This window comes from Hyaena hyaena, unplaced genomic scaffold (assembly GCF_003009895.1).
Source record: "Hyaena hyaena isolate Hyena2069 unplaced genomic scaffold, ASM300989v1 scaffold_115, whole genome shotgun sequence".
NCBI lineage: Eukaryota > Metazoa > Chordata > Mammalia > Carnivora > Hyaenidae > Hyaena > Hyaena hyaena.
The window spans coordinates 380,943-408,749 of NW_024080747.1; the positions used below are offsets into that span (position 1 = coordinate 380,943).

The 27,807-nt window shown below is 43.0% G+C and overlaps 1 protein-coding gene across 1 annotated transcript in view; it reads left to right on the forward strand.

Moving 5' to 3' along the window:
- Positions 1-3,348: 3,348 nt before the first annotated feature.
- The window catches only part of GRAMD2B (GRAM domain containing 2B), a 68,085-nt gene continuing 43,626 nt past the window's right edge, over positions 3,349-27,807 (forward strand). The window contains exon 1 of the mRNA XM_039236705.1: positions 3,349-3,545. Within this exon, the coding sequence (XP_039092636.1) occupies positions 3,463-3,545 (83 nt within the window). The 5' untranslated portion in view covers positions 3,349-3,462. The remainder of the gene's footprint in view (positions 3,546-27,807) is intronic.

A 27,807-nucleotide genomic window follows, 5' to 3' on the forward strand; every position in this document is an offset into this window, starting at 1 on the left:
TTGAACATTGACCTTAAACTGAAAATGGGAACGTTCTGATGAGTGTTCATGAATTTCTTTGACTTATGACGCTGACACATGGAATATTATGCATAGTTTAGTTTTACAGTTTGTATCTTGGCAAGAGCATCAACAGCTTCTTCTTGTCAGACAGCAGGTACGAAACTATAGGCATGTGATGACTCTTTAGTGTACCTATACTGGCTAATAACTACATAGCCTGCCATTTGTTATCAATTAGGCAATTACTTGATGATACCTTGCACTATTATCTCCACTCAAATCTCTAAAGTCCTATTTGAACCCTGCCCCTGAGACTATGGACACAGTGTATCTGATCAATCTAATAAAGAGACGGGTTTAATCAATTTTCCAGGCTGTTAAGTACAAGTCTTCTACCTCCTAAAAGGTGATGGATAAGGCATTTTCTGGACTGGACCTGATGAAGGAACTGGAAAAAGTAACAGCTAGAACTCTTCTTTGATACTAGAAACAAATTTGGTTCTCAGAGGCTAGGAGGAAGAAAAGTAAGGGGTCTGTTATTGGACCAAAATGAAAGAGCCCCCTAATATATATTTTAGGCATCATCTTAGGTCTCTATTTCATCAGACTACGTGAAATTTCCCCTCTTGTTTGCTGCTGTTGCCTTTAAATACCACATTCCATTTTATTTTATTACAGCCCTAGGAGTAAACAAATTAGGAAGCTGTTTGACAACATCTTTTAAACCCAGGCAAACATCACTAATATAATAATTATAATAATAGTAATAGCATCTACTTGCTCCTTTGTAATTCCTCCCCATTCTGGGGAAGGATTATCTGCTATTTTCTCCACCTGCCCCTACACTCATCCCCCTCCCTTCCTTTCTCACTTAAAACCACACTATTTTCAGTCTTCATGCTACATATTACAGAACAAGTTTGAGGACACTCAAGTGCTCATTCATTGAGCTGTAAGCCCATGCTAAGGACGCTTTCAACACTTGCTCTTATTCGTGCAACAAAAGAGGCCTAGCCAAGGTTTCTTAAATGGTTAAATAACTACCACCTGACCAGCAATTCCACTCCTAGATACATGCCCAAAAGAACTGAAAGCAGGGGCTCAAACAGGTATTTGTGCAATGTTCACAACAGTATTATTTACAAGAGCCAAAAGGTAGAAGCAGCCCAAGTGTCCATTAGGAGGTCAACGCATACACAAATGTGGAGTATACACACACTTGATGTATATAGTGATACAAGCCAAACATACCAGGAAAAATATCACATGACTGTACTTACATCAAGTATCCAGAACAGACAAAGTCAAAGACATACAAAGAGGCAGAGAGATTACCAGGGACAGGGAGGAAGGGAGGAAACCTTACTGCTGAAGGGATACAGAGTTGATGTTGGATAGGACAAAAAGTTTTGGGCAGAGACAGTGCTAACTGTTACACAGACTGTGAGTATAATTAATGTAACTGACTTATACACTGGCCAATGGCTAAAATGATGAATATTACGGATATTTTACTGCAATAAAATACTACTGCCCACTACTGAGCTGTAGTGGGCACTGTTAGGAAGGCACCTGAGATTTAGGGAGAGTCACTACCCAGAGTTCAGGATGGTGATAACCTCCTATATTTCAGGCCCACACCTGTCATGAGTAGGAGACGTGGCTAGAGAAGGGACCTGGGGGTTGAAGGTGTAATGTCCCCAGGAAAAGCCAGGAACGGGCACCTAAGAGAGCTAGCAAGCCTTCTGGTCACTCAAAGCCTTCCCTACCACACCCAGCTAGGCTTCCACAGGGGTCAGTTGTGAAAAGCACAACCCCACCAAATAGAGGAGAAAGAGAGAAAGAGAGGAAACCTACAGGCTCACTCTCATGGAATTTACAGAAACATTTTTACTTTTTTTTTTCAAGTGTCACGAGAATCAATTTTGGAGCAAGCAGGCTACAAAAAGATGCTTTTGTTCCCTCAGTCTAACCACGCAGCTAGCAAATAAAAAGGAAAAAAAAAATAAATCTTTGGAAAGGCCGTGATTCCCCCAAATGTGTGCAGTTACCTAAAAGGGTGGGTGTTTTCTTTGACACACGCCCTGTATACACACAGATACATATATATACGTAAACACTATGATTCTGTGGTCTTTGTCATTATTCTCAAATCTCAAATTAATTTTAACAGAAAAAGGAAGATCTTGGAGCCCCAGACAGCAGACAGTTAGTCATTTTTCCCCAGCCATGTCATGAGCTATTGTTGCCACTTGTAATTGTTGTAAAGTCGATTTTGGGCTTCCAACAATGAGGCTTTATACTCCTCTTATTCTCAATGACTCTGTAGCCACTTAGAAAATCGCCAACACATACTTTACTTGATGTAATAAGGGAATGTTTAGAAGGATGTTTGGCACCTGGAAACTCTCAAAAATATGTTAAAATGGATGTTTTCCTTTTTTAATTAAAAAAAAGTTTATTTATTGCGGGGGGCGGGGAGCAGAGAGAAAGAGAGACACAGAATCCATAGCAGGCTCCAGGCCCTGAGCTGTCCACGCGGGGCTCAAACCTACACACTGAGAGATCGCGCCCTGAGCCAAAGTTAAGATGTTCAACCAACTGAGTCAGTCACCCAGGCGCCCATGGATGATGTTTCAAATGCAAACCTTCAGACAGACCCAGCAAGTCAAAACCTCACCAAAAACCAGGAAGAAGAGGCATTCCTCTTACAGGTGGGGGGCACAGTCGATGCTAAGTTGCTAATGCGATGTTGATGAACGCTCTCCCTGCGCCCACCACCCCCACCACTCCCAGAACGGGGAAGGGTTAACCGGACAACCACCGGGAGACAACCACGTCTCGCTACTTTTGTCACCGAACTGACGTACTGTTGGAGCCCCGAAGGAGCAGTCCCCCTTGAGGCAACATCCTGTTTGAATAATTTAGGCCGGGACACAGCGCAGCCCACACCGCGCATCTGGCAGAGCGAACGCCGGGCTCAGTCGGCACCACTTCCTGCAGCGGCAGCCGGCCGCCCGTTTTTAAACCTCCCCGGTTAGGGCTGGGGAGGGGGGAGAGAGAAGCCCAACTTACCGGGGAGACTATAGATACGGAGCCTAGTTAGGCAACTGTTTCACCTGCGGAGCCACTTAGCTTCCGCCCCCAGCCAGACTAGTTCAACAGGTTTGCAGGCGCTCTGAGGCCCGGCCTCGCGGGTTGGGGCAGGAGGCTGTCACTTGGCCTCGGCCCGCCCCTTCCCGCCCCGGCCCGCCCACCGGCGCCGACCAATCGCGGCCGCCCGGACGTGTCCAGGTTGGCGGCGCCGCGGCTCCGGGCCGGCCTGGATGCGCCGAGCGGCGGAGAGCGCGGGGCAGGGCGCACGGAAGGCGCGGGGCGAGGCGCGGCTCGCGGGGCCTGCGCCCGGGACGCTGGGAGCCGCGAGGGGACGTCTGAGGGTGCCCTCCCCACGCGGCCCCGATGACCGAACTACAGCAAGATGTGGACGACGCGAAGCCTGCCAAAGTGCTCGCGAAGAGAGAGAGCAAAGTTGGCTCAGCCCAGTAAGTAGTGTCCGGCCCCGGCGGCCGAGAGCGCGCTGCCCAAACTTCTGTGCCGGGGACGGGCTTGGCGTGGCACTTGACCGTGGACGGACAGCCCCGTGGCTTGAACTCTTTCGGGAGCGCCCGGGCTCTTTTTCTCTCCGATGCTGTAGTGCAGAACAGGGCACAGCAGCGTTTCAGGAAGGTCCTGCAGCTTGCAGTCTGGTGGGGATGTGAATGATCGGAGCGAAAGCACAGTTGGCGTGGTGTCTGCCCCAAGGGAGGTCTGGGGCAGACATTCAGATCTCTAAGTCAGGTCAAGGAAGAGCGCTGACATTTCTTTCTGTCGCCTTACATCTTAGTGACGTGTATGACGATGAAGCTGCCTCGTAGATGTCATCCGGTCGTTACTTTCACAGCGTTGTGTATGTTGTCACTTGATCCAGAACTAAAGGGTTTCTTTTTTCCCCCACGCTCTTCACTGTTTCTGTTTCAGAGAGAGGAAAAGTAGTAGAAAACATGAAATATACTTTACCTTTCCCTTCAAAGACTGTCTGCCTTTGGTTGGGAACTTGACACAAACTTGTTACATACTTTTTTTTTTTTTTAATTGGACAGAGAGAGGGTGTAGGAAGGGGTTGGGGGAGAAAACATTTCAAATATCCGGTTATGACTATATCCTCTTAAAAGATTCATGTTCATAATAGGATTGGCACATCATTAGACCTACAAACTCTGTCTTCCCCTGTACTACTGTTTTTAAGATCCAGAAGTATTATTTCCATGATTGTTATTCCCAGACATTCTTGTTTCCAAGCGGAAAAGAATCCATATTTGCTTATTTTCTGTATCACTGTCACTTCAACTGGTACTAAGATAAATACATAAATAACCTGTTAAATAAGCCCCCTTTTTTTGTTTGTTTTTGGTACCAGCCTGTTGGGGGTACCTAAAAAATAGTTAAAATTCAGTCCCATTATTTCAACATTTACTCAATTTTTATGACATGGCATGGTTCCAAATAAAGACTTGTGTTTATCAAAGCATATTCCATCTGCGTATCGGAGTTTGGGCTGAAGTTTTGGAAGAAAATTAGCTTTTATTAGCTGCTTTGATTTGTTGTCTCAAAGGCTTTGGTCATAATCTCTCACAGTGTCTGCTTTCCTTGGCTACTCTTTCTTACCTTCAGCTTTGTCAAGTTCAGTCGATATTCTTTCCCCTTTAAATAATAGATAAAAAGACAATTGAGGGGGGAAATGCCGTGGGGATAACCCTCACAGAAAGGTTTTGTTTTCTCTCCCCAAAATAAAGTCCTAACTCTGTTCTAATAATTCAATGCCAAGAAAGAGACAAAGTAGCAAAGGACATCTATTTCGTTTGCAGTTAACCATTCTTTTATAGGCTTCTCTTAAAAAGAGGTATTGTGGCATTCTTACCAGCATTTCATCTAGGTGACAGGAGTGCTATGTGACTAGACACCTAGACCGTAAACTCCTAGTCCAGAGGTCAGCCCCAGACAGTGTTAACAGTTCCACTTACACCAAGCAGAATGATTCAAGTCCATCCCCAGCTGCTAAGGCTTTACATCTCCATCTTCCCAATAGTCTACTCAGCTGAGGAGAGTGTGTAATAGATTGAGAAAGCCTGTTACCTGTTCAGATGAATTCCATTGACTTCAAATTCTTCAGAAGTTGGGGAAATAATTTTATAGAAGATAAACACAACCACCTTGAGGCAGAAGGCCCCAAACAGCCACAACTTCATCTGGAACAGCAAATTGCACAAATTCATTTCAGTTCAACAAATACAGGAACACATACTATTGGCTCCATCATGGCTGGGAATGCAAGAACGAGGGTGATGGGGAAGCCAAGAGCCGCGTTGAGGGAAGCCACATATATACATATATTACTGAGGTTCAGAGGGCATCGTTGGAGGCTGTGGCTACATTAAACACAAACATGATACTACTATAAAGTTTGGCCTATAACTGAATCTTGTCCACGGTTAAGGATGTTTACCTGTCCGACAGTTTTGGTTAAGTTTTTCTTGGTTTATGGAGGTTTTTTGTTTGTTTTTCTCTATAAAGTGGTAGTTTCCAGGCCTGCTGAAGTCCCTTCTGAATCAATTATAGACGAGACACTCTCTGCTTCCTGAGCTTTTGAACTCGTTTTGGTACCAGAATAAGAGTATTGTTAAGATGGAGGTAGATACGTTATCAGCGATATATACGGTGTGATCATTCCACGTTTGAAATCATTTGAGTAGCAAAATTTTGACACGTAGGCTCAGTCTTCTTTGTTATGAACTTTGTAACTTAGAAAAATTATCACAAAGTTCAGAGTCGTTGGAATCTGGGTGTCCTGATGGACATTTTCTTCTCAAGAGAATTAGAATGGCTTGCTCTCGGGGCGCTTCGGTGGCTCCACTGGTTAAGCATCCATCTTCGGCTCTGGTCATGATCTCAAGGTTCGTGAATTTGAGCCCCATGTCGGGCTCTGTGATGACTGCTTCAGATGCTCTGTCTGCACCTCTCCCGCCTCCCAACTCTCCTGTGTTCTCTCGCTCTCAGATTAAAAAAAAAAAAAAAAAATGACTTCTCTTTCCACATAGGCTTCATCACCTAGAACTACTACTACTTAGTAATAGGCTACTTAGGAATAGCAGGTATTTATTGAAAACACTTGCTGTCTAACAGGCCTCATGCTCAACACTCGGCATTCATTTTCATACAGAATGAGACAGGTGCTGTCCTTATCTCTACTCTCCACAAAAGAACATGGAGGCTCTGAGAAGTTAAGCAACTAGGCAGAGACCCAGTTAATAGAGAACAGATCAAATTCAAGTCCAGGGCTGCTAACTCTGGAGGCTGAACTTGAATACTGCTCTACTCTAGAATCTGATGACCCCCCTGACCTCATCTCCTCTGCCAGAAATTTAAGTACACTGGAGTCCATGTAGATCATGTCAGCTTCATTCCTCATACTACTAGCATGCCTGCTTTGTACAGCCAAACAAGCCTAGTGACTAGTCACTCTGGACTTAGGAGGTGATGATGCAGAAGAATAAGGAACAGCTGTGCCAAATGGACTGCTGGATAAAGTTAGCTTCTTTTTTTCCTTCTCATCTCTATTCCTTTGCTCAAGCAGTTGCCTCTGTTCTTTGTCTCAATATACTTGTACTAGTCACTCAAGATTTGCTTCCTTTAAAGTCTGTCCTTACCCCTGGCCATACTTAGCTCTTCCTTATTCATGCTCACCTTGCCTATCTGTGATCAACCCCATAGAACTTAGCTGCTGCTATTTTTGCTGTTAATTAACAGTTAACATTTATTGAACATGTATTATGTACACAGTACTATTTAAAGTTGTTAACAGATAGTAGCTCACACACTAGTCCCATGTATATTAGTGAACCTTAAATAGATTGCAAACTCTGATCACATTTTTTCTTCCTGACTTTCTCAGAGATCCCCACGAATAATCACTTTCGATAACCATTTGTTAGCTAGGGAGGCTGAGACCCCACACCCCTCACTAAGGTATATAATATACTTATAACTGACATTCAGCTTGACTATCTCAGGGGAAATTTTACTCTTTTAAAATTTCTTAATCACATTTTCTATCAGTAGCAGTTAGAATGTTTAGGTGCATTGATTCATCTTTGTGTTAGCAGTGAGGCTGCAGATTTACTCATTACCAAAATGCATATTTGATTTAAAAATACCCCCTTTCTGAGGCACCTAGGTGGATCAGTCAGTTGGGCATCTTGCTTCAGCTCAGGTCATGATCTTGGGGTTCATGGATTCCAGCCCTGCATTGGGCTCTGCGCTGACAGTACAGAGCCTGCTTACTATTCTCTTTTTCACTCTCCCCCTGCCCCTCCCCTGCTCATGCTTTCTCTCTCTCTCAAAATAAATAAACTTAAAAAAAAATAAATAAAAATAACGTCTTTATTACCAAGAATTGGTAATTTAGCTGCGTATTCCTTTTGAGACCCTAGTTTCCTTCCTGTTGGTACTTTTTTCATTCTGAATGTTATGGTCCCGATATACGGACATTTCTAACATACCTAACATTTTTGACACATATTTTCTGAGATACACTTTTATTTCTTAAAGTCTCTTGTAGATCTCATTTATTAAAGGCTAAACTTTTCTTTTTTTAATGTTTATATCTGAGAGAGGGGGCGCGATCAGGGAAGGGGCAGAGAGAGAGACACACACAGAATCCAAAGCAGGCTCCAGGCTCTGAGCTGTCAGCACAGAGCCCAATGCTGGCTCGAACTCATAAACCACAAGATTATCATGCAAGCCAAAGTAGGATGCTTAACAGACCGAGCCACCCAAGTGCCCCTCAATGGCTAAGTTATTTTCAGTGAATTACAAAAACTGTCTAAAACGACTGATATATTCTGGGCAAAAGTTCTCTTGATACATATTTCAAATGATGAATTACATGACAAGTAACATTTGTAATGCAATTTTAATTTTTAGCATTTAAACTCATTGGAACATAAGAATTTTAGAAATTTGTTCAACTCCATTCATATGGAGAAACAGAGGGTGTATGTGGACAGTATAAACATTTACCTTAAAAGGAAATTCCCATTAGCAAGAAGTAATAATGATTTTAGGGATGTATTTGACATTAGTGAATTCAAGTAAACATAAGTGACCTGTGGTGAAAGTATTTATCTTACAAACAAAATAAGGGTTGAAGTTGGGAACTGATCTTGCATTGGAAGCAATAGGAGCAAAGAAAAATAATGTTTGAATATAGCTTGATTTCTTAGTGCTTGCTTAATTCCAAACTTAGAAAGTGCCCATTTAGAAAGAGAATCTCCAGGGGCTCCTTGGGTGGCTCAGTCAGTTAAGCATCCATCTCTTAATTTCAGCTCAGGTTGTGATCTCGTGGGTTCCTGAGATTGAGCCCCATGTCAGGTTTCATGCTGACAGGGCAGAGCCTGCTTGGGATTCTGTCTCCCTCTCTCTCTCTCTGCCCCTCCCCTGCTCATTCACTCCCTCCCTCTCTCTCTCTCTCTCAAAATAAATAAACTTAAGAAAAAAAAGAGAACCTCTATATTATATATTACCTATTTTTCCATATGTGTACACAATTTTTAAAAAATTTTTTAATATTTACTTTTGATAGCGTGTGTGTCGGTGAGGGGCAGAGTTGGAGGGAGACAGAATCTGAAGCAGACTCCGGGCTCCAAACCATCAGCACAGAACCTGACATGAAGCTTGAACCTACAAACCATGAGATCATGACCTGAGCCCAAGTCAGACACCTAACTGACTGATCCACCCAGGCGCTCCTTTTTTTTTTTTTTTTTTAATATTTATTTATTTTTGAGAGAGAGAAAGAGACAGGAAGAGAGTGAGCTGGGGAGCTGCAGAAAGAGGCAGACACAGAATCTGAAGTAGACTTCAGGCTAAGCTATGCGCACAGAGCCCGACGCGGGACTTGAACTCACAGACTGTGAGATCATGACCTGAGCTGAAGTCAGACGCTTAACCAACTGAGTCATCCAGGCGCCCCCACAATTTTTTAAAATCTCATTTCCAGGTCCCCAATTCTGACAGGTTACCTGGTATACTTTTTAATATAAGCTTTGGAATAGGAAGAAAGAATTGTAACATTAGAAACTATTAAAATTTTATGAAAGTTCTTGTCTAAGATGTTTTTGAAAAGAAATGTAGTGAATCAAATCAGTCCTATGGCTAGAGGTTACTATCACAGGAAATTGCTGATTTATCAAGGCAGTTCCTAAAGATGTTAAGAACTCAGGCCCTAGGGGCACCTGGCTGGGTCGGTCATTGGAGCATGCAACTCTTGATCTTGGAGTCATGAGTTAGAGACCCATGTTGAGTGTAGAGATTATGTATATAAATTTTTAAAAATTAAAAAAAAAAAAGTAGGCTCTAGGAAACTAGGATTTGACATCTGACTTTTCTGCCTCCTGGAAGTAGGATTCTGGCCAGTTAGTGAACACACTTTCATCATCTGTAAAGGGGAATATTTAAGTCACCTGCTTCATAGATGCTTGCCGTCAAGTGTAAATGGGAAGTATAAAAAAATTCACTTCAGCTAGTGTCTGATGTTGTTAGCTCTCAATAACCCTAGCTATGTCAGTCTTTCCCATTGAAGGTCTGGGACCTGCTGTGGAGGTGGGTGGAAGGATTACATAAAAGATAATTAGTCAAAATTACACAGTCCTGACTCTGACAGTAGCATGCCCAAGTGTTCTATTTTTTTTTTAAATATTTATTTACTTTTGAGACAGACAGACAGACAGTGCTAGCAGAGGAGGGACACAGAGAGAGGGAGACCGAGAATCTGAAACAAGCTCCATGCTATCAGCGCAAAGCCTGGTGTAGGGCTGGAACTCACGAGTCATGAAATCATAACCTGAGCCGAAGTCAGAGACAACAGACTGAGCCACCCGGGCACCCCTGCCCCTGCGTTCTATTAAGTGAGCCTCTGTTGCGTTAGCTAGACCTTGAGGACCCTGGGAGCAGCACATGAGCCATCCGTGAAACCAACATGGCACCTTGGTTTTTACTTTATACTAAAAACATCTCATACTAGAACTGTTGAGTGACCTACCAGCTTATTTAAATATTGCTTCCTGGGGAGCCTGAGTGGCTCTGTCACTTAAGTGTCCAACTTCGGCTCAGGTCATGATCTCGCGGCTCATTGGTTCAAGCTCCACATCAGGCTCTGTACTGACGGCTCAGAGCCTGGAGGCTGCTTCACATTCTGCATCTCCCTCTCTGCCCCTCCCCTACTCACACTCTGTCTCTCCTTCACACACACACACACACACACACACACAAAAATTGCTTACTGCTCTGGTGTTTTCCCATCTATTGTCCAGTACTTTTATCTACAAGCCATTGATTTTCAACATCCTGCTTCCTGGCACTGAGCTTTTAACTCGTGGCTCCTCATCTTGACATTGTTCATTGTTTTCCATTTGTTAAATTCCAAAAGAACTCTCCTTCACCATCTTCGTAAGGCTTTAAATGCTCAGCTCTAGTTTGACACATTTTCAAATGGTGTAAAGGTCCTCGAGAGAAACTCTGCCACAGCCATCTCAATGACTGCTCCTTTTCCTTAAAGAGTGCGGGGGAGGGGCGCCTGGGTGGCTGATTCAATTGAGTGTCCAACTCTTGATTTCAGCTCAAGTCATGATCCCACGGTTGTGGGTTTGAGCCCCTTGTCAGGCTCTGCACTGAGCTTAAGATTCTGTGTCTCTCTCCCTCTGCCCCCTCTGCTGTTGACGAACTTTCTCTCTAATTTTTAAAAAACTTTTTTAAAGCAAAGAGGGAGCTTTATCTAAAATTGAATTACTCATAGAAAGGAAGTGGAAGCAACTTAACTGCATTCTCTAAGGTAAAGTAGTTTGTGTGTTATTGTCGATCACTTCATATGTGTCAGGTTCCCATGTTCATAATGGGACATGTTGTCTCAAGAGACAGATTATACTAACAGGCTGATATATTTTCCATCTCATAAAATTTACTTATTTCCACTGTACACTTCAGTGAGTTTACTAAGTGGTACACTATTGTTAAACCAGGTTTTTCAACATTTTCCCATACCCCACCCCAAAGATTGCTCACCCACTTTTATATTTTATCCCCATTCCCACCTTGCTCCAGGTAACCATTTGTCTACTTTCTGCTTCTATAAATTTGCCTTTTCTGGACATTTCATAGAACCAGAATCATATAATACGTAGACTCTTGTATCCGCCTTCTTTCACTTAGCCTTGGATTTTAGAGGTCCGTTTGTAAGTAGCGAATGTCAGTAGTTCAGTCCTTTTTATCGTGAATACATCACAGTATGTCCATCTGTTGGCTTGTTCATGAACATTTAGGTGGTCTCCAGTTGTTGGTTATCATGAATGATGCTATCAATGTTTGTATGCTTGTCTTTGTGTGGACATATGCTATTATCTCTCTTTAATTATATACCTAGAAGTGGAATTTCTGAGTCATAGTGTAAATCTGTGTTCAACTTTTGAAGAACTGGCAACATTTCTTAAAGCAGCCATACTACATTATGTTTCTATCAGCAGCATGTGAGGGCCAGTGGTATAGCCTGAAGAGATGCTTTCACAATCCAAGAAAACAAGACTATAAGCACTTTAAATTACTTTTTTTGGGGCACCTGGGTGGCTCAGTCGGTTGGGCGTCTGACTTCGGCTCAGGTCATGATCTCTCAGCTTGTGGGTTCGAACCCCGCATCGGGTTCTGTGCTGACAGCTAGCTCAGAGCCTGGAGCCCGCTCCGGATTCTGTGTCTCCTGCTCTCTCCGACCCTCCCCGGCTCACACTGTCTCTCTCTCTCTCTCTCAGAAATTTAAAAAATAAAAAATAACTTTTTTAATGTTTATTTTTTTGAGAGAGAGAGACAGTGCGAGACTCTGTCAGCACAGAGTCTGACGCGGAGCTCGAACTCATGAACTGTGAGATCATGACCTGAGCTGAAGGAGGACGCTTAACCAGCTGAGCCACCCTGACGCCCCAGGACTGTAAGCACTTTAAATGCAGATCAGTACCTTACACTTGAGAACATAATGAATATTTGTTGACTGTTGAGTAGGTGACAGTCATACTTAGAATTTTGAAAACTTCCCTGAAGTGCAGTGTTACCGGAGATGTTAACAGATGTCACAATGTTCACAAAGGCTGGCATGCTTGGGTCATTTTTTACAACTTCTTAAAATTTTGCTTGTGACACTTATCGCTGTTTTATTTTTTTTTTATGACAGTAATACAAAGAAGAAACTAAGAAATTGGACCATAATCTCCCCTATCTGTGTTGACATATTTTAAAGCAATATGTGTGTAAGGTTAGAAAAATAAAACCGTGTAGCCTCTGCTTGAGATGAAAAGTGAGAGCCTTCTTCCTGTCTTCCATATTACATTTCCTTGTCTCAGGGGTAACCGCTTGCTGAGATTTTTGTTGTGTTCTTATGCTGTTGTCATTTAAGGCCAGAATGCAATTTTTTATAAGTTTGGTTTGTTTGATAATACCCATCTCCCAATACGCACGTTAGAAGGTTGGACTTGGTGAAAGGAAGCACTTGGGGAATGTGGTCATACAGTATTTGGGCTGCATAGCATAGGAGAGCTCAGCAAATGGCAAACAGTGTTCTCATAAAGCACTGGTTTCTCAAATCTCTTTGTAGAATAGTTATCTGCCAGTAAAGTGGCCTATTCGGTTTTAGCGTTGAAGGGTAAATGAATCCATCAGAACACAAGTTTTTTAAGTGGACCTGAAGAAAGTGGACCCGTGGCGTTAGACTGTTATCTGACTAAGCCATTCTCATGTTACTGATTCAGTCTTTTTTAAATTCAAAAAATATTGTTTAACGTATGTTTATTTTTGAAGGAGAAAGAGACAGAGCGTGAGCGGGGGAGGGGCAGAGAGAGAAGGAGACACAGAATCCGAAACGGACTCCGGGCTCTGAGCTGTCAGCACAGAGCCCATCACGGGCCTCGAACTCCCCAGCCGTGAGATCATGACCTGAGCCGAACTCGGACACTTGACTGACCGAAACACCCAGGCGCCCCGATTCAGGGTCTTATCTCTTTGTTCCCCTCTCCTGAATGGATGATGCTAGCGAGGCCCCTGATCGGATGAGGTAGCAGTACTGGTAGTATTAGCAGGTAGGTTATATTGCCACCTCATCCGATCAGGGGCCTGTCTAGGACCAGATGAACATGAACACGTAGACAGAGGTCACAGTCAGTGATGAGACGTGTTTAAAACAGAAGAAATCCAAGCGGTGAAGTGGAAATTTGAAGGTGGAGACCATGAGTAAGGAGATGGAAAGAGAAGGAAAAAAATGGAGACAGAAAAAAATACGGAGTTACATTGAAAAGAGAAAGAGAAAATGTTAATTTGCCATTAATGTGTGTGATTGTCCCCTTTTTGTCCTGGCCACCCCTCTCCTCTTCCTTCCAAACACTGCTCTGTGTCCCATTGGTGAAGTCTCCAGCACTGACATGGGTACCAGACATACCTCTTCTCCGCTCATGGAGATGCTGATCTGTATATAAATATTGGTGGGTTTGTTTTTTTTTTTTTTTTAGGTCTTTACATATCAGATTTATGTTTATATTCACATTTGTTACCTTCTAGATTTTTCCAATTATGCCTTCTGTCTGTGCGGAGATTTAAAAATGTGAAGAACCTTTGAAACAGACTTAATTTGTCTATTACTGTTAATAGTGAGGATTATCATCTGAAAACCATGATCTTGTGATCCTACAAGTTATTTTGAAATCCCTAGTGTGTAGTGCTAAGCGTGTTTTGTGAATTAAATTGCTGTATATTAGCAGTGATGAACAACTGATTCATCATGACAGCCTTTATCATCACTGTATTGTTTCTATAATTCTCTGGAAAACAGCACCTCAGTAGAGCCTAACAACTTAAATACTGCCCTGGATGTGTTAAATCCCATATAATGGGTTTTTTTGAAATCCCATAGGAACTATCAAGAATATTTTTCTTGCCAGGGCACCTGAGTGGCTCAGTCAGTTAAGCTTCCAACTTGAGCTCAGGTCGTGATCTCATATTTGTGGGTTCAAGCTGCACGTCGGGCTCTGTGCTGACAGCTCACAGCCTGGAGCCTGCTTCAGATTCTGTGTCTCTTTCTCTCTCTGCCCCTCCCCTGCTCATGCTCTGCCTCTCTTTTTCAAAAATAAAGTAAAAATTTTTTTAAATTAAAGAATATTTTCCTTTCCTGTCCTGATAAAGTTCTGTAATATATGAAGTTGGACTAGTTTTGACACCAAATTGGTAGATGTCTACTCTTGTCCTTGTTTTGATCAGAATCTTTGCTGGAAATTTTACAAGGAATCGCAGCACCTTGGCTGAAATCAGATATTAAAATCACAAAACATCAGACCTTTCATCAGTCCCTGAGAGGAGCTAATAGTAAATGGCCTATGAGCTAGGAGAAAGGCAATATTTAACAACTGATAATGACCAGAGAGATTTGCTTCTGTTGTAAACTGACATTGACTAAGTAGTTCTGTGTGTCGGGCACCACCCTGAGTGCCACGGCAATCATCAAGATGAAGAACACAAGACCTTTGCCCTTAAGGAAAATAAGAGTTAAGAAAAGCAATATTTTGGGGTTTGATCTTTTTTCAAAGAAGAAACAAGGTAGCTTGTTTCTTGTAGCTTCAGAAAATCTATCAAAGCTTACATGAGGTGAGGTACTACCATTATTATGTGCTAGACACCATTTAGAGTGCTTTCACATATGACTTCGGTACAATTATATTTTATGCATACTGGACACAAAATGACTTGCCGAAGATCATAACAGCTGTTGAAGCCAAAATTCAGATGCACCGTCTAATCTGAAACAGCTCCCTAAAATAATCAATTATACGACCTCACTAGATTTAGGGTGAGCAAAGATACAAAAGGCAGAGTGCCTTCCATTAAGTGTCTATGCATCCCTGAGTCCTCATTTTGTTTGTTTGTTTGTTTTTTTAATTTTTTTAATGTTTATCTTAGAGAGCTAGACAGGGACAGACCACAAGCAGGGGAGAGGCAGAGAGAGAGGGAGACATAGAGTCCGAAGCAGGCCCCAGGCTCTGAGCTGTCATCATAGAGCCCAACATGGGGCTCAGTCCCACCAACGGTGAGATCATGACCTGAAAAGAAGTCTGACAATTAACTGACAGAGCCACCCTGACACCCCAGGTCTCTTAATTTTAATAGGTTTGTCTTCTCAACTGTGAATCCAAGATTCATTTTCATTCAACAGTACTAACATTGAAAGGATTTCTGATGTTCTGGAGAGAACAGGGTAGAGGGAGCATCTTTAGCCCTCTGTTGAGCACGGGGACTGCCTCTGTGTATTGGCAGACACAGGTAGCCCTCTCTGGCTCCTTTTGCATTCATCTGTGCTCAGGCCTGGCCACAGGAAACAATATCATTGCTATTGCAGCTTTATGGTGTGATTTGCATGGCAGTCACTCATAGATTCCAGTTTTTATTAAACATTCTTTAAAGTTTATTTATTTTGAGAGGCAAGGAGCATACACATGCGTACCCGGGGATGAGCAGAGAGAGAGGAAGAGAATCCCAACCAGGCTCTGCACTGTCAGCCAAGAGTGTGAAGCTGGTCTCGATCTCACGAACCACAAGATCATGACCTCAAGTTGAGATTAAAAAAAAAAAAAAAAGGACACTTAACCAACTGAGCCACTCAGGCACCACCCTCCCCCCCAAACACACCAGTTTTTAAAACCATGGTTGGATTCTTCTTTGCATAAGCACAGAATGTTTCTCTAAAGTAATGTGACTGCTTTGTTTTAAAAACATGTGAATGTGGTCTCTTTAAAAGTAGTCACCAAAGGAACCCAAGAACTTTTCCAAAAATGCTGCACTTGCACAAAATCTTTTTGAAACGATGTTTGCAGAGTTACTTTCAAAGCCTGGAGCCCATTCTTTGAATAGTCATAAGGTTGGCAAATCCTTGTCCTTTGAGAATGAATTCAATTTTTGGAAACATCCTAAAGCCAAATGTGATAAATAGGTGGATAAGAATAATTTAAATACCTTTAAACCATTCTTGGATAGGATCATTTTTGATCCAAAAACAAGATGTGACTATAAAATAATAAGACTGAGTTGCTAGTTTTATTTACAAACCGGTTTATACTTTCAAATTCAGGTTATTACTTTGTAACCTTTACATGAAAACAGTAAAGTGTTACAATTATTTTTCTGCCCCCAAATCGTTCTTCATTGTTTGTAATATACTCAGGTAGGTTTTGGCCAAATCATAAGCTTTAAAAATAAACTGAGTATGCAAATGTAACCTGTAATATCTTTACATTGAAGTGTATTTCCAATGCTTTAGGGAAAACAGTTTTTGAAACTTAAGTTCAGATGGTGAAGTAAGTGAGGTTCAGCCATCACAATCTTGTATTATCTTCTACTTCATTATACATTAAAGGAATTTGTATGCCAATTACATATTTTAGGCCCTCTCCCAATATCAAAGATTTATACCAAATGGACTTTTTTCACATATGCAAGGCATCACTCCTGACTTTTTCACATGATGGCTATCAATTATCAGCATGTAGCTTTCCATGTTTGTTCAAGTGTCACCTGTTAGTTAATACTTGTGAGCTGATTGATCTACTACCAGTTAAGTACTAGAAGCCTTCTTTTTTTTGTTAACTATTTTATTTTGAGGGAGAGAGTGAGCAGAGGAGGGTCAGAGAGAGAGAGGGAGACACAAAATGTGAAGCAGGATCCAGGACAGAGTCCGACGCGGGGCTCGAACCCACAGACTGTGAGATCATGACCTGAGCCGAAGTCGGACGCTTAACCAACTGAGCCACCCCGGTGCCTCCTTTTTTTTTTTTTTTGTTTTTGTTTTTGTTTTTTTTACTTCATAAAAAAAATTTTTTTTCTACAAATCTTCTTAAAGACCAGCATATTTTCCTATTCCCGATTTGTGGTCCAAATGGATTTATTAGCATAGCCCTTTTTATCTGAGATCTGATTTTTAATGTTACACGTTTGGTAATTTGTATGTGCTGTGTCTCTGCTCTTCCATAATCTACTGGAATTCAACAAGCATTTCCCCAGTGCTTATTCTCTTCTTGGAATACAAGGTAAATGACACGTGTGCATTGCCCTTAGGAGCTTCCTGTCTGGGGAGAAGAGGGTAGGATATGGGTGCACGCACACAGTTAATACCAAGAGATAAAAATCCCAGAGTAGTTAACAGTTACTCATGGGAAGAGAGATGTAGGCTATTGGTTTTTGCTGAAGGGAGCTGAGGTAAGAGGTGATGTTTGAAGTGAAGGTGAGGGGCAGGAAGGAATTTGATCTCAGCTGAAGGGAGAAAATTATCCCAGGCAGAAGGAAGGACAAGGATAGGATGTTTAAGAGTTGAAAGTCACGTTTTTGATGAGTATGTAAAGGTCTGCTTGCGGCTAGCATAGTGGGGGCCGGGGAACGAGGAAGAGCACAGTGGGGGGGAGAGGAGGAGCCCCCCTTTAGAATGCTCTTCCTTCCTTTGTTCTCTTTCTTCACTTCCGGCTTTGGTTCTGCTATGGATTCTTTGAAACTTTAGGGAAATCATTCACCCAGGTCTTCACTTGCCTCCTCTGTAAAGGAGGGATGAGTGACCTGATTTGTTAGATTCCTTCCAGCCTGAAGAGTAAGAGGCTTTGAAGAAAAACTGCCCTACTTCTCTGCTCTCTGCTGCAGCCTTTGTGTAAAGAATTCTCAGAATGAACAAACCAAGGAAAGCCCTTTGAATGTGAATAGAATCCTTGCTCTCTCCCTTGGTTTTGGCCTCTTACTTGTTTCTTTTCTTTCCCTAGGTACATGTATACCTGGTGAAGGCAGGATTGCCATTGGAATATACCTAAACTGTCCTCTTGGAAGTTAATAGACACTTACCAGCGTTCACGTAGCATTCAGACATCCCTGCTTTGCACTTTGGCTGGAGCTGACAGGGTCACAATGCCTTCTGGATCAGGCATAGCATAGAAATACCTAATCAAGTAATTTAATGTCAAACCTATAACACAAAAGACCAAACTTCTTTTTTTTTAATTTTTAATTTCTGCACTCAACATGGGGCTCAAAACCTCTTTTCCTCCAAATTGCAGTCAGGGACATTTGCTTACCACCTCAACTTAATAATATAGCATTTTAAAACATTTTATTTTTTTAATTTTTTAATGTTTTATTTATTTCTGAGAGAGAGAGAAAGAGAGACAGCATGAGTAGGGGAGCATCAGAGAGAGAGGGAGACACAGAATCTGAAACAGGCTCCAGGCTCTGAGCAAACTGTCAGCACAGAGCTGGACATGGGGCTCAAACCCACCAACCATGAGATCATGACCTGAGCGGAAGTTGGACACTTAACCAACTGAGCCACCCAGGCACCCTGAAAAATAAGCCCCTTTTGATCACACCTGAGATTATGCTAATAGAGTGATTTAGGGTAGGGCCCTTAGATGGAGTGAGGATGGAGCTGATCAACAAAATGGCCAGGTCATAAGAGGATAGAGCCTTTCAGCCCCACCCTCAACCTCCTAGAATAAGGGACCTTGAGATTAATTACTATAATAACTCTTGTACAGGATTCATAGTGAACACATCAAGGTACTAGGTTTAATGTGCCCAGTAAAGACAGGGAAGCCCCACACGCACCCATACCTTGTCTTAGGCATCTCTTCAATCGAGTACTTGAATTGTATTCTTTATAATAAGTTGCAAATTAAGCATTTCCTTGAGTTCTATGAGCTATTGTAGCAAATTATCGAACCTGATGAGGGCGTTAAGGGAACCCCTAATGTGCAGTCGCTTGGCCTGGGACTTATAGCTGGCATCTGAAGTGGGGGCAGTCTTGTGGGACTGATCCCTTAACCTGAGAGGGTGTACTAACTCCAGGTGAAATTAGTGCCCGGATTGGATTGGATTGGATTGTTGGATCCCCAGCTGCTGTCTGGAAAATCAGAGAATTGGTGGTGGTTGTCAGAAAATCCTAGAAGGTCAGAGCCAGGAGGTAGATTTGGGAAGTGTCAGCATTTGGTGATAGTTAAAATCATGAGAGCAGATGGAATTTTTCAATGGAAAAAAGAATCCCAAAGAAGTGCTTTTAGATTGGAATGAAGGTCGAAAGAAGAGGCCACAAATGTGATGGAGAATAAATGGCACAGCAGAAAACAAAACAATAATAAAATTAAACAAGATGGGTAGAATCCTGAAAAAGCAGACCAAGGAAGGAGAATCTCAAGAGATAGCAAGGGCAGGTGCTACCAAGAGCAGCATTAAGAGAACTCCTGAAGGGCCCGTGACACTTAACAATTCAGAGATCTTCAGGGAACTCTGCCAAAGAAATTTTAGCGAAGCATTGAAAATGGAGGCCAGACTGTAGTGAATTGGGTTAATGAGAAATGAAGAAGCAGACACAGCATGGGTAGACTGTAGCTTCCCCTGAGAACTGAAGGAAAGAGAGGAAACTAGAGGAAGTGAGGTCAAAGGAAGGTTTTGGTTTTGGTTTATATGAGAGAGCTCTGTGTACATAAACTCTGAAAGAGCCAGCAGGGAGAGGGGAAAGAAGATGTAGGACAGAGAGGGACTACCTGATGGAAAAAGCCCAGAGGTATGGGAAAATGGGCTTGAATGTCAGTAGGAGAGAGCTCTTTTCTTCTGAAACCAGAGTACAGGATTGCGATAGATGCACACACACAGCATTGTAGGTCAGGGGAACATATGGGGCCACATTCATCTGAACACTTCCAGATTTCTTTTCTTCACTGAGTCGTGACATGGCCCCTTTCACCCAGAGGGATGACTTGTGTTTGAGCTGGGCCTTGGGAACAGGATGGAAGGGATGTCCACGGGCTGCTGAGGGCCCAGTGACAGCAGCACCAATCCACAGTAAGGGCTCATTTCCACCCTTCCACGGTTCTCACCATCTGGGAATTAGTTAAAAGGGCTGGTTTTGAGCCATCTTGGGATGCTGGCAGAAGGTCTGGCGTGCTTAGAAACTGAAGGTCATCAGGCATCTAGGTGGTCTGAGCTGCTTCAGAAAAGAAGCTCAGGAGAGATTGATCAGCTAGGGAGAACATGGAATATCAAAGACCGTTATCTGTGTCTGAGGCTGAAACATGTGTGGCAGGGCTGGTGCGGGGTGAGAACTGGAATGATAAAAGACTTGAGGCAGACAGCAGGAGAGAAGATTTCTGTAGGCAGCAATCTGAGCAGTGATCTATTGGACTTAGTTGCAAGTGGTTGGATGCCATTCACATGGACGTTGAAGGAGCCAGGTTTCAAAGTTCTCAAGAAAGGGACGTGGTCCGTCTGTTGAAGGATAAAGGCAATAAGGAACATGAAATGCAGCTGTCAGGACTAACCCCCAGGAGGTTAGACTTCCTGTACGCAGAGTACAGGTGAAAATGATGTCACTTTTTAAACTCAAGAGAACTAACACAGTTAGAAACAAGAGTCGTTAATAGATTGGTCCTCAGAAAATATTTTAAAACCCATTGCCTTTCTCACCGACAGCAACAAATTTAGAAAACACATGGGAGAAAAATGTACAGACAAGCAACAAGAAATGTAAAGTAGCCAGAAAGAAGTTTAAAAAGACTTAAAACAAGTCGCCTGTGATGGAAGACAACTTAATAGAGAGGTTTACCTTCTTTGAAAGGAAAACAACATTATAAGGGTATTTGTGTTCCTTAAATTTTAAGTTCAAACAGAATTTCAGTGACTCTCCAACAGTACAAAGTGATTCTAAAATTCCTCTGAAAGAATATACATGTAAGGGTATCTGGCCTAGGGGTGCCTGGGTGGCTCAGTCAATTAAGCATCCAACTCTTTTTTATTTAAATTTTTTTAACATTTTATTTATTTTTGAGAGAGACCGTGTAAGCAGGGGAGGGACCAAGAGAGAAGGAGACAGAAGATCCAAAGCAGGCTATGTGCTGAGAGTAGCAAGCCCAATTCGGGGCTCAAACTCACGAACTCAAAGATCACTACCTGAGCCAAATTTGGACACTCAACCAACTGAGCCACCCAGGCACCCCAAGCATCCAACTCTTAATCTCAGCTCAGGTATTGATCTCGGGGTTATGTGTTCAAGCCACACATTGGGCCCCTTGCTGGATGTGAAGCCTACTTAAAAAAAAAAAAAAAAAAGAATGTCCAGGCTAAATCTACACTTCATATAAAGGGGTACCTGGGTGGCTCAGTTGGTTAAGCGTCTGACTTCGGCTCAGGTCATGATCTCGCAGCTCATGAGTTCAAGCCCCGTGTTGGGCTCTGTGGTGACAGTTCAGAGCCTGCAGCCTGCTTTGGACTCTGTTTCCCTCCCTCTCTCTGCCCCTCTCTCGCTTATGCTCTTTCTCTCTCTCCTTTCTCTCTCTCTCTCTCTCTCTCAAAAAAAAAATACTAGAAACAAGTTAAAAAGTAATAATATAATGTATTTTCCACAGTGTATTCACATTTATGCATCATAAAACTTAGAAATTTTCCTCTGTGCCTCATGCTCAAAATCTCTCCGTAAGCATTTACCTGAAATCGGCTTCTGTTTAAGACACTGAGCATGACTAGAGTCTTGAAATCCAGCTGTGTCCTTACTGTTTCTTCTCTTTTTAATTTTTTTTAACTATTTATTTTTGAGAGAGAGAGACACAGAGCATGAGCAGGGGAGGGGCACAGAAAGAGGGAGACACAGATCCTGACATGGAGCTCAAACCCACCAAAGGTGAGATCATGACAAGAGCTGAAGTCAGATGCCCAACGACCTGAACCACCCAGGCACCTCTTGTCTTTTTAAAAGGAGTTTCAAATACGTTAACATCTGTGATGATAAGAAGCTCCCAGTAGTGACCTTGACAACCACAGATCATAGCAAAATCTAAAACTGAAATCACTAGTAATTGGGTCTCTCAAAGAAAATTCAAACCATGGTTTGTATTTAGACTCTAGATAGTGCCTTTTACTGATACAGGAAATTCATTCCTGCAGGTAGCATTACATATTCATCATTAATGGGGATTATTTTTTCAGCAATACTAATTTATGTTGATAAATTTACTCCTCTTTCCCAGTCCTCATTGTAAGATCACTGAGTGAAAGAAAGAAAAGTAAGCCATTTGCTTCTCACTTGGCCCCATAATCTTTGGCTTGGTTTATAGTCACCTCAGCAGTTCTAAGATTTTAGTGGACATAAGACTTTAGTCTTGCGGCATCTGATTGGCTCAGTTGAAAGAGTATGCATCTCTTGATCTGGAGGTCGTGAGTTTGAGCCCCACAATGGGTATAGAGATTACTTTAAAAATCCTTTAAAAATTTTAGTCTTAAAAGGACATGAAGTAGCGTTAAGAATATTCAGTTTTGGGGTGCCTGGGTGGCTCATTAAGTTGAACATAGACTTCAGGTCAGGTCACAGTCTCTTGGTTCCTGAGTTTGAGTTTCGCCTCAGGCTCTTTGCTTAACAGCTTTCCCCCGCCCCAGCTCCTCACTTTCTCCCTCTCTCCATTGTCCCTCAAAAATAAATAAACCTTTTTAAAAAGGGGGGGGGCCTGGGTGGCTCAGTTGGTTGAGTGTCCGACTTCAGCTCAGGTCATGATCTCGTGGTTCATAAGTTTGAGCCCCACATCAGTTTTTGTCCTTACAGCTCAGAGCCTGGAGCCTGCTTCAGATTCTGTGTCTCCCTCCATCTCTGCCCCTCCCCTGCTCATGCTCTGGCTCTCTCTGTCTTCCAAAAATGAATAAAAAACAAACAAACAAAAAAGTTCAGTTTTACAACTCCGCACCATCTCCCAGGTGGTTCTGACATAGAAGGTGCTTACACTCCTCTTTGAGAACCACTAATTGATGGGGTTCACAGACAGATTTTTCCAGAAACCGTATGACTCAAGCACCCCTAAAATGACCTGTCAGGGCAGAGAGGAAAGTTCTTGAACCTTACTTGTATTCTCTGTCCTGGTTTCGGTAAATGTTGTTTGATTCTGAGCGTTTGGGTCTTAGGCCAGGCTCCCATTAGTGAGTAAGAAAATTGGGCCCTCCAGGCAAAAGCTTGAGGCTACGGAGCCTGCTCACACCCTTTCACATCTTTCTCCCCTGTCTCCACAGACACCCTTTATATGGTCACTTCCTGCTGTGCCTCTGTAAAACCAGCCTTCTCTGCGCTGTTCAGGGAAGATGCCACCAGAGATTTCATGTGTTGGTGGTGTTATGTTCGAAACAGTAAAAGAGACAGATGCCTTCCTCCCCACTCCCCAATTCAGCCTTACTTTGTCAGAGATTACTCTAAAGAAGTATAGGGGGCCATAATGGAGTGGGGGCGGGAAGAGCAAGCAGGGATGGTGGTGAGGGGATTCAGAGATACTGACGACGACGACGACGGTCCCTTCCCATTATCTTTCACAACTGAGCCAACTGTACCACGCAGGTAGCTGCCTTTAAAACAAGCGAGGCCTCAGCTGAGAAAAGACATTTCCTTAGCATTTTTTGTAAGGTAACTTGAGAGATCAAGGAGAGGGTAGAAATTATTGTTACATAAAAGCTCTTTTTCATGAGCAGGATTCTCGAGGTTTTAGCTGTAAGAGTGGGGAGGAACTTCTTGCAAAGGTAAGGGGGCAGTTATCGTTTGTGGCATATATTTATGATTGACAGTGTCTGAGACTCTAATGTTTCGGGGACATAGCTGGTCTTCGCACCTGGAATGCCATATTTTCTTTCAAACCCACTACTCCCTTTTCAGATGGGTACTTTCCATCACTTTCCTGTGCCCAGGAGGCCGACCTACCCTGCACATTCTCAAAGGCCAGTGAGCACATCTCTGGAAAAGCCCAGACAACCTTGAGTACCAGCACAGCCCGAGGCCTCACTGACAAATAGTACTGATGGGCCAGAGGACATGGCTGGTTGTGCTGTCACATCACCACGTGTGTCTTTGTGCTAGGCATAAGGTTTCTCTCTAGAATATCAGTCAGGTATTGAAAGGCAAGAGTTGGGAGGTGGTGGAGAGGAGCCGGTGCTACATGAGTTGCAGGCGAGATACATGTGTGGCACTAACGTCCCACCTACTGTCGTGGTGGCACCTCCAGTTTGATACATTCTGCTCACAGTGACCACCAGCTTCTTGTTGAGCCAAGTGATTGCAAATCTCTTTTCTTACACCTCCAAGAAGACCTGATTTGGCCCAGGTGTCAAAATGAGGTGCTCTTTATATTTGTTCTCCATTGTAGCCAGTGCAGCTGGGCCCTCACAAGAAGAGACTCCAGCACATGGAGATATCACACGGTTACCTCCTGCTGCCATGCTGGTGACAGCTGTGTGGACTAGTGCAGGGAACACGAACCTTCCCAAGTCCCCTACTAGACACTCCCAGTGTCCAGCATGTGACCAGAGATGATTTCGTCAACTCATAAGTACTGGAGAGGGGAGGATATAATTTTCCCTCTACCCTTCCAAGTTCTTAGCCAAGACTCCTATAAGAAAAGGCAGATTAAAAGGAGACGAACATGATTAACGTGTTGACCTTATGTGTATGTGGGAGATAGCCAGGGAATAGTGAGTAACTCAAAGAGGTGGCTTTAGAATTCAGTATTAAATTCCATCTGTGTAGGGAAGGAGGTGGGGAGGACATGGGACTCTCAGGGGCACAGTAAATGATTTTTAGGAAAAGTAAAAGGGCCCAAAGCAAGAGGTATGATAATTTGTGACCATTTAGGTGGGTGTGGTGTGAGCTTCTAGTCTGTTCTTTCGTGATGAGTCGATCCTTCATCGTTGATGAAACTCCCAGGAGTTCCTTCTGGAGGATCTATCTTTAGGTGAGGGAAAGGGAGTTCAGGGTGAGCCGCTCCATGCATTTGCTCTCCTTCAAATGCCTACAGCTTAAAATAGTCACATACCGAAGCAGCATCTTTGGGATGGTGTGTCTGCTATTCTTCCCTAATAATACACACGAGCTAGATTTCACTTATTTTTTTAATCAGTTATTACTGTTAATCCTTTTTGGGTTTGGTATTGGTATTGTGTTTATCTTTTTTTTCTTCAACCTCTAGCATACCTACTGCAGTAGTTACGGATGCAGTGATAATACAGGGATTTGCTTCAAAATAAATGGGAGTTGGGAGGAGAGGGAGGGATACAGATGAACCGAGATTGGTCAAGAGTGGATAATTCTTTTGTCTACTTTGGATGTATCATAACACTTTCATAATAGGTAGTTGGAAGTTTTTCCTAATTATTTACGAAAATGAGTGGGAACTTTGCATTACCCAGTGAGCTATGATGTAAGTTAAATATTAATCCCCAAAAGTAGACTGGCCTGAGTTTTTCCAGTGAGATCTATGACTGATCTTCAAATGCTGTCACTATTCCTTTTATAAACACCACCTAGCTTCATTGTTCAAATAAAAAATGCATACATTACCCTAAGCTCCCTTACCCTGAATTTTTAAAAAAGGGAAGAAAAAAAAGAATTTGTAAATCGTAGCGTGGTAGGACAGGGCAGCTCCAGCACAGAGGCTGTGGGGCCAGGGCCGTGGTGCGGGGAGGCAAGAAAGCCAAGCTGTCATTAAGACACTGAAATATGATAATTGTGAAGGTGCCACTCCCAGAAACCATGCAGTTGAGCTACTCTTAGGAAGCCACAAGATCATGGAAGAGATTACTCTCCTTGAGCCTTATCCATTTCAAAAGGTGTAAAATGAAGGAAAGCATTTCTGTTTTGTCCCAGCTTCTGGGAATCTGGGCTATCTAGGCATTGCCCTTTAGACTCAGAAAAACAAAGCCAACTAAGGTGTGATGGCCCCTCCCAGCAGCAGCGATGAGCTCATATGGGCTTAGTAAGGCCAACTCCACTACCTTTCACCCAGTTACCGGGGAAGAAACCATAAAGCTCCTTCAGTGGAAATGTTGCTTTTTGACCCACAGTATTTGCTGTGTCGTTTTGTCACATCTTTGCCTGGAAGAATGAGAAGGGCAGGCCATGCCCTCACGAAAACTGCCCCTGACTACTTTGGTCTAAGTCTGCCAGAACAGGACCCAACCCCAGTAGAAAACTTCTCTGGCCTCTGCCATGATGGACTTTGTGAGTCCAGGAATCCCCAGTGAAGTATCTTCCTTCCTGTTGCTATTTATGCTGTGTGGTGTAGCCGGAAGGGGCTCTGGACTGGAAATCAAAATGCCTAGCCTCCAGTGCTGATGTGATGAACTTGAATTGCTTCAGAGGAAATGAGTGGAGCTCCATCCTCCTAGGGATACAGAGACCCTGGACCCCGCCCTCCAGGGGCATCTGGTAGCCAGTCATAATTTTAAAACAAATCTCACATAAATGCATGTAGTTGGCATGGAAGTCACCCCTTATAGGGCACTGGAAGGAACATTTTCACGGGGCCCCTGGGTGGCTCAGTTGCTCAAACGTCAGTCTCTTGATTTTGGCTCAGGTCATGATCTCACAGTTCATGAGATGGAGCCCCGCATCAGACTCTGTGCTATCCTGCTTGGGATTCTCTCTCTCTCTCTCTCTCTCTCTCTCTCTGCCCCCCCCCAAAAGTAAATAAATGTTAAAAAAATAAATTTGAAAAAGCAAGACTTCTTAAAAATTAAAATTAAAAAATAAAATGGAGGCCCAGGGCCACCTGGGATGCTCAGTTGATTAAGCATCCAACTCTTGATTTGGGCTCAGGTCAGGATCTCCCAGTTCATGGGTTCAAGGCCCACTCTCTCTGTCTCAAAATAAATAAATAGATTTTTAAAAATTTTTAAAAAGGAGATTCAGTCCCCGGGTCACACAGAGACTGGGAAGGTTCCCTATAGGACAAAGTCCAGCCAGACCTAAATCTTGGAAGATAATCACTGCTTGCCAGGGACCAGGAAAGACAGAAAGACAGCTTAAGCAGCACAGGCACAGGACTGGGGGCCAATATGGCAGGAGGTTAAAAGCCAAGGAGGGAGGTTCCAAATTGCAGAGGGCCTCCTTAATTCATCTTTAGCGGCATCCTCTAGACAGTGGAGAGCTGGAAGTGTTTCCGATGGGTAGAGGTGAGGAGATGATAGGAGTTTTGTGTCACACTTGGGTTTTTCCAACATCACACGGTAAGGTGATTTTCCATGTAGACAGAAGGAGGTGTGAGATGGAAGAAGTGTCTCTCGTAGCTCAGATGAAGTAGGGAGGTAGAGTAGTCCAGGAAGGAGACACTGAGGACCCCAGCAAAGGCCACAGCAATGGGAAAGGAGAGGACATAACTGAAAAATATGCCGGAGATGAATTCCACAGGTCTTTGTGTCTAAATGGCTTTAGTGGGAAACAGATAGTCAGTGTACAGGAGTAACAGCTCTCAGATGATTCTGTAGTCCCTCAGTGCTCTTCTTTAGTTTGCTTATTTGTGAAACATGGATGATAGCTGTCATACACACTGGCCTCGTCAACTTGTCCTGATGGCTGGTATGGTGTCACGCTGTGGGTGTGAATGCTCTTTGAGGACAGCGATGCCAGTTTAAAGTCATCTGGAAAATCCAGTATGAATGGTTGGCAAGGGAGAGGGACGAGGCAGAGACCAGATGTTTGGCAAAGCAGTACATTTTCAGCTCAGGTAGAGAAAACAAATATTTGTGGTGCGAGAAATTAAGGACAGGAAGTAAGGGTGTCAGATGTGATGTTTATTAAATCTATGTAAACTTACTGCTTATTTTCTTGAAATAATTTGATGTATAAATTACACTAATTTTTTTTTTTTT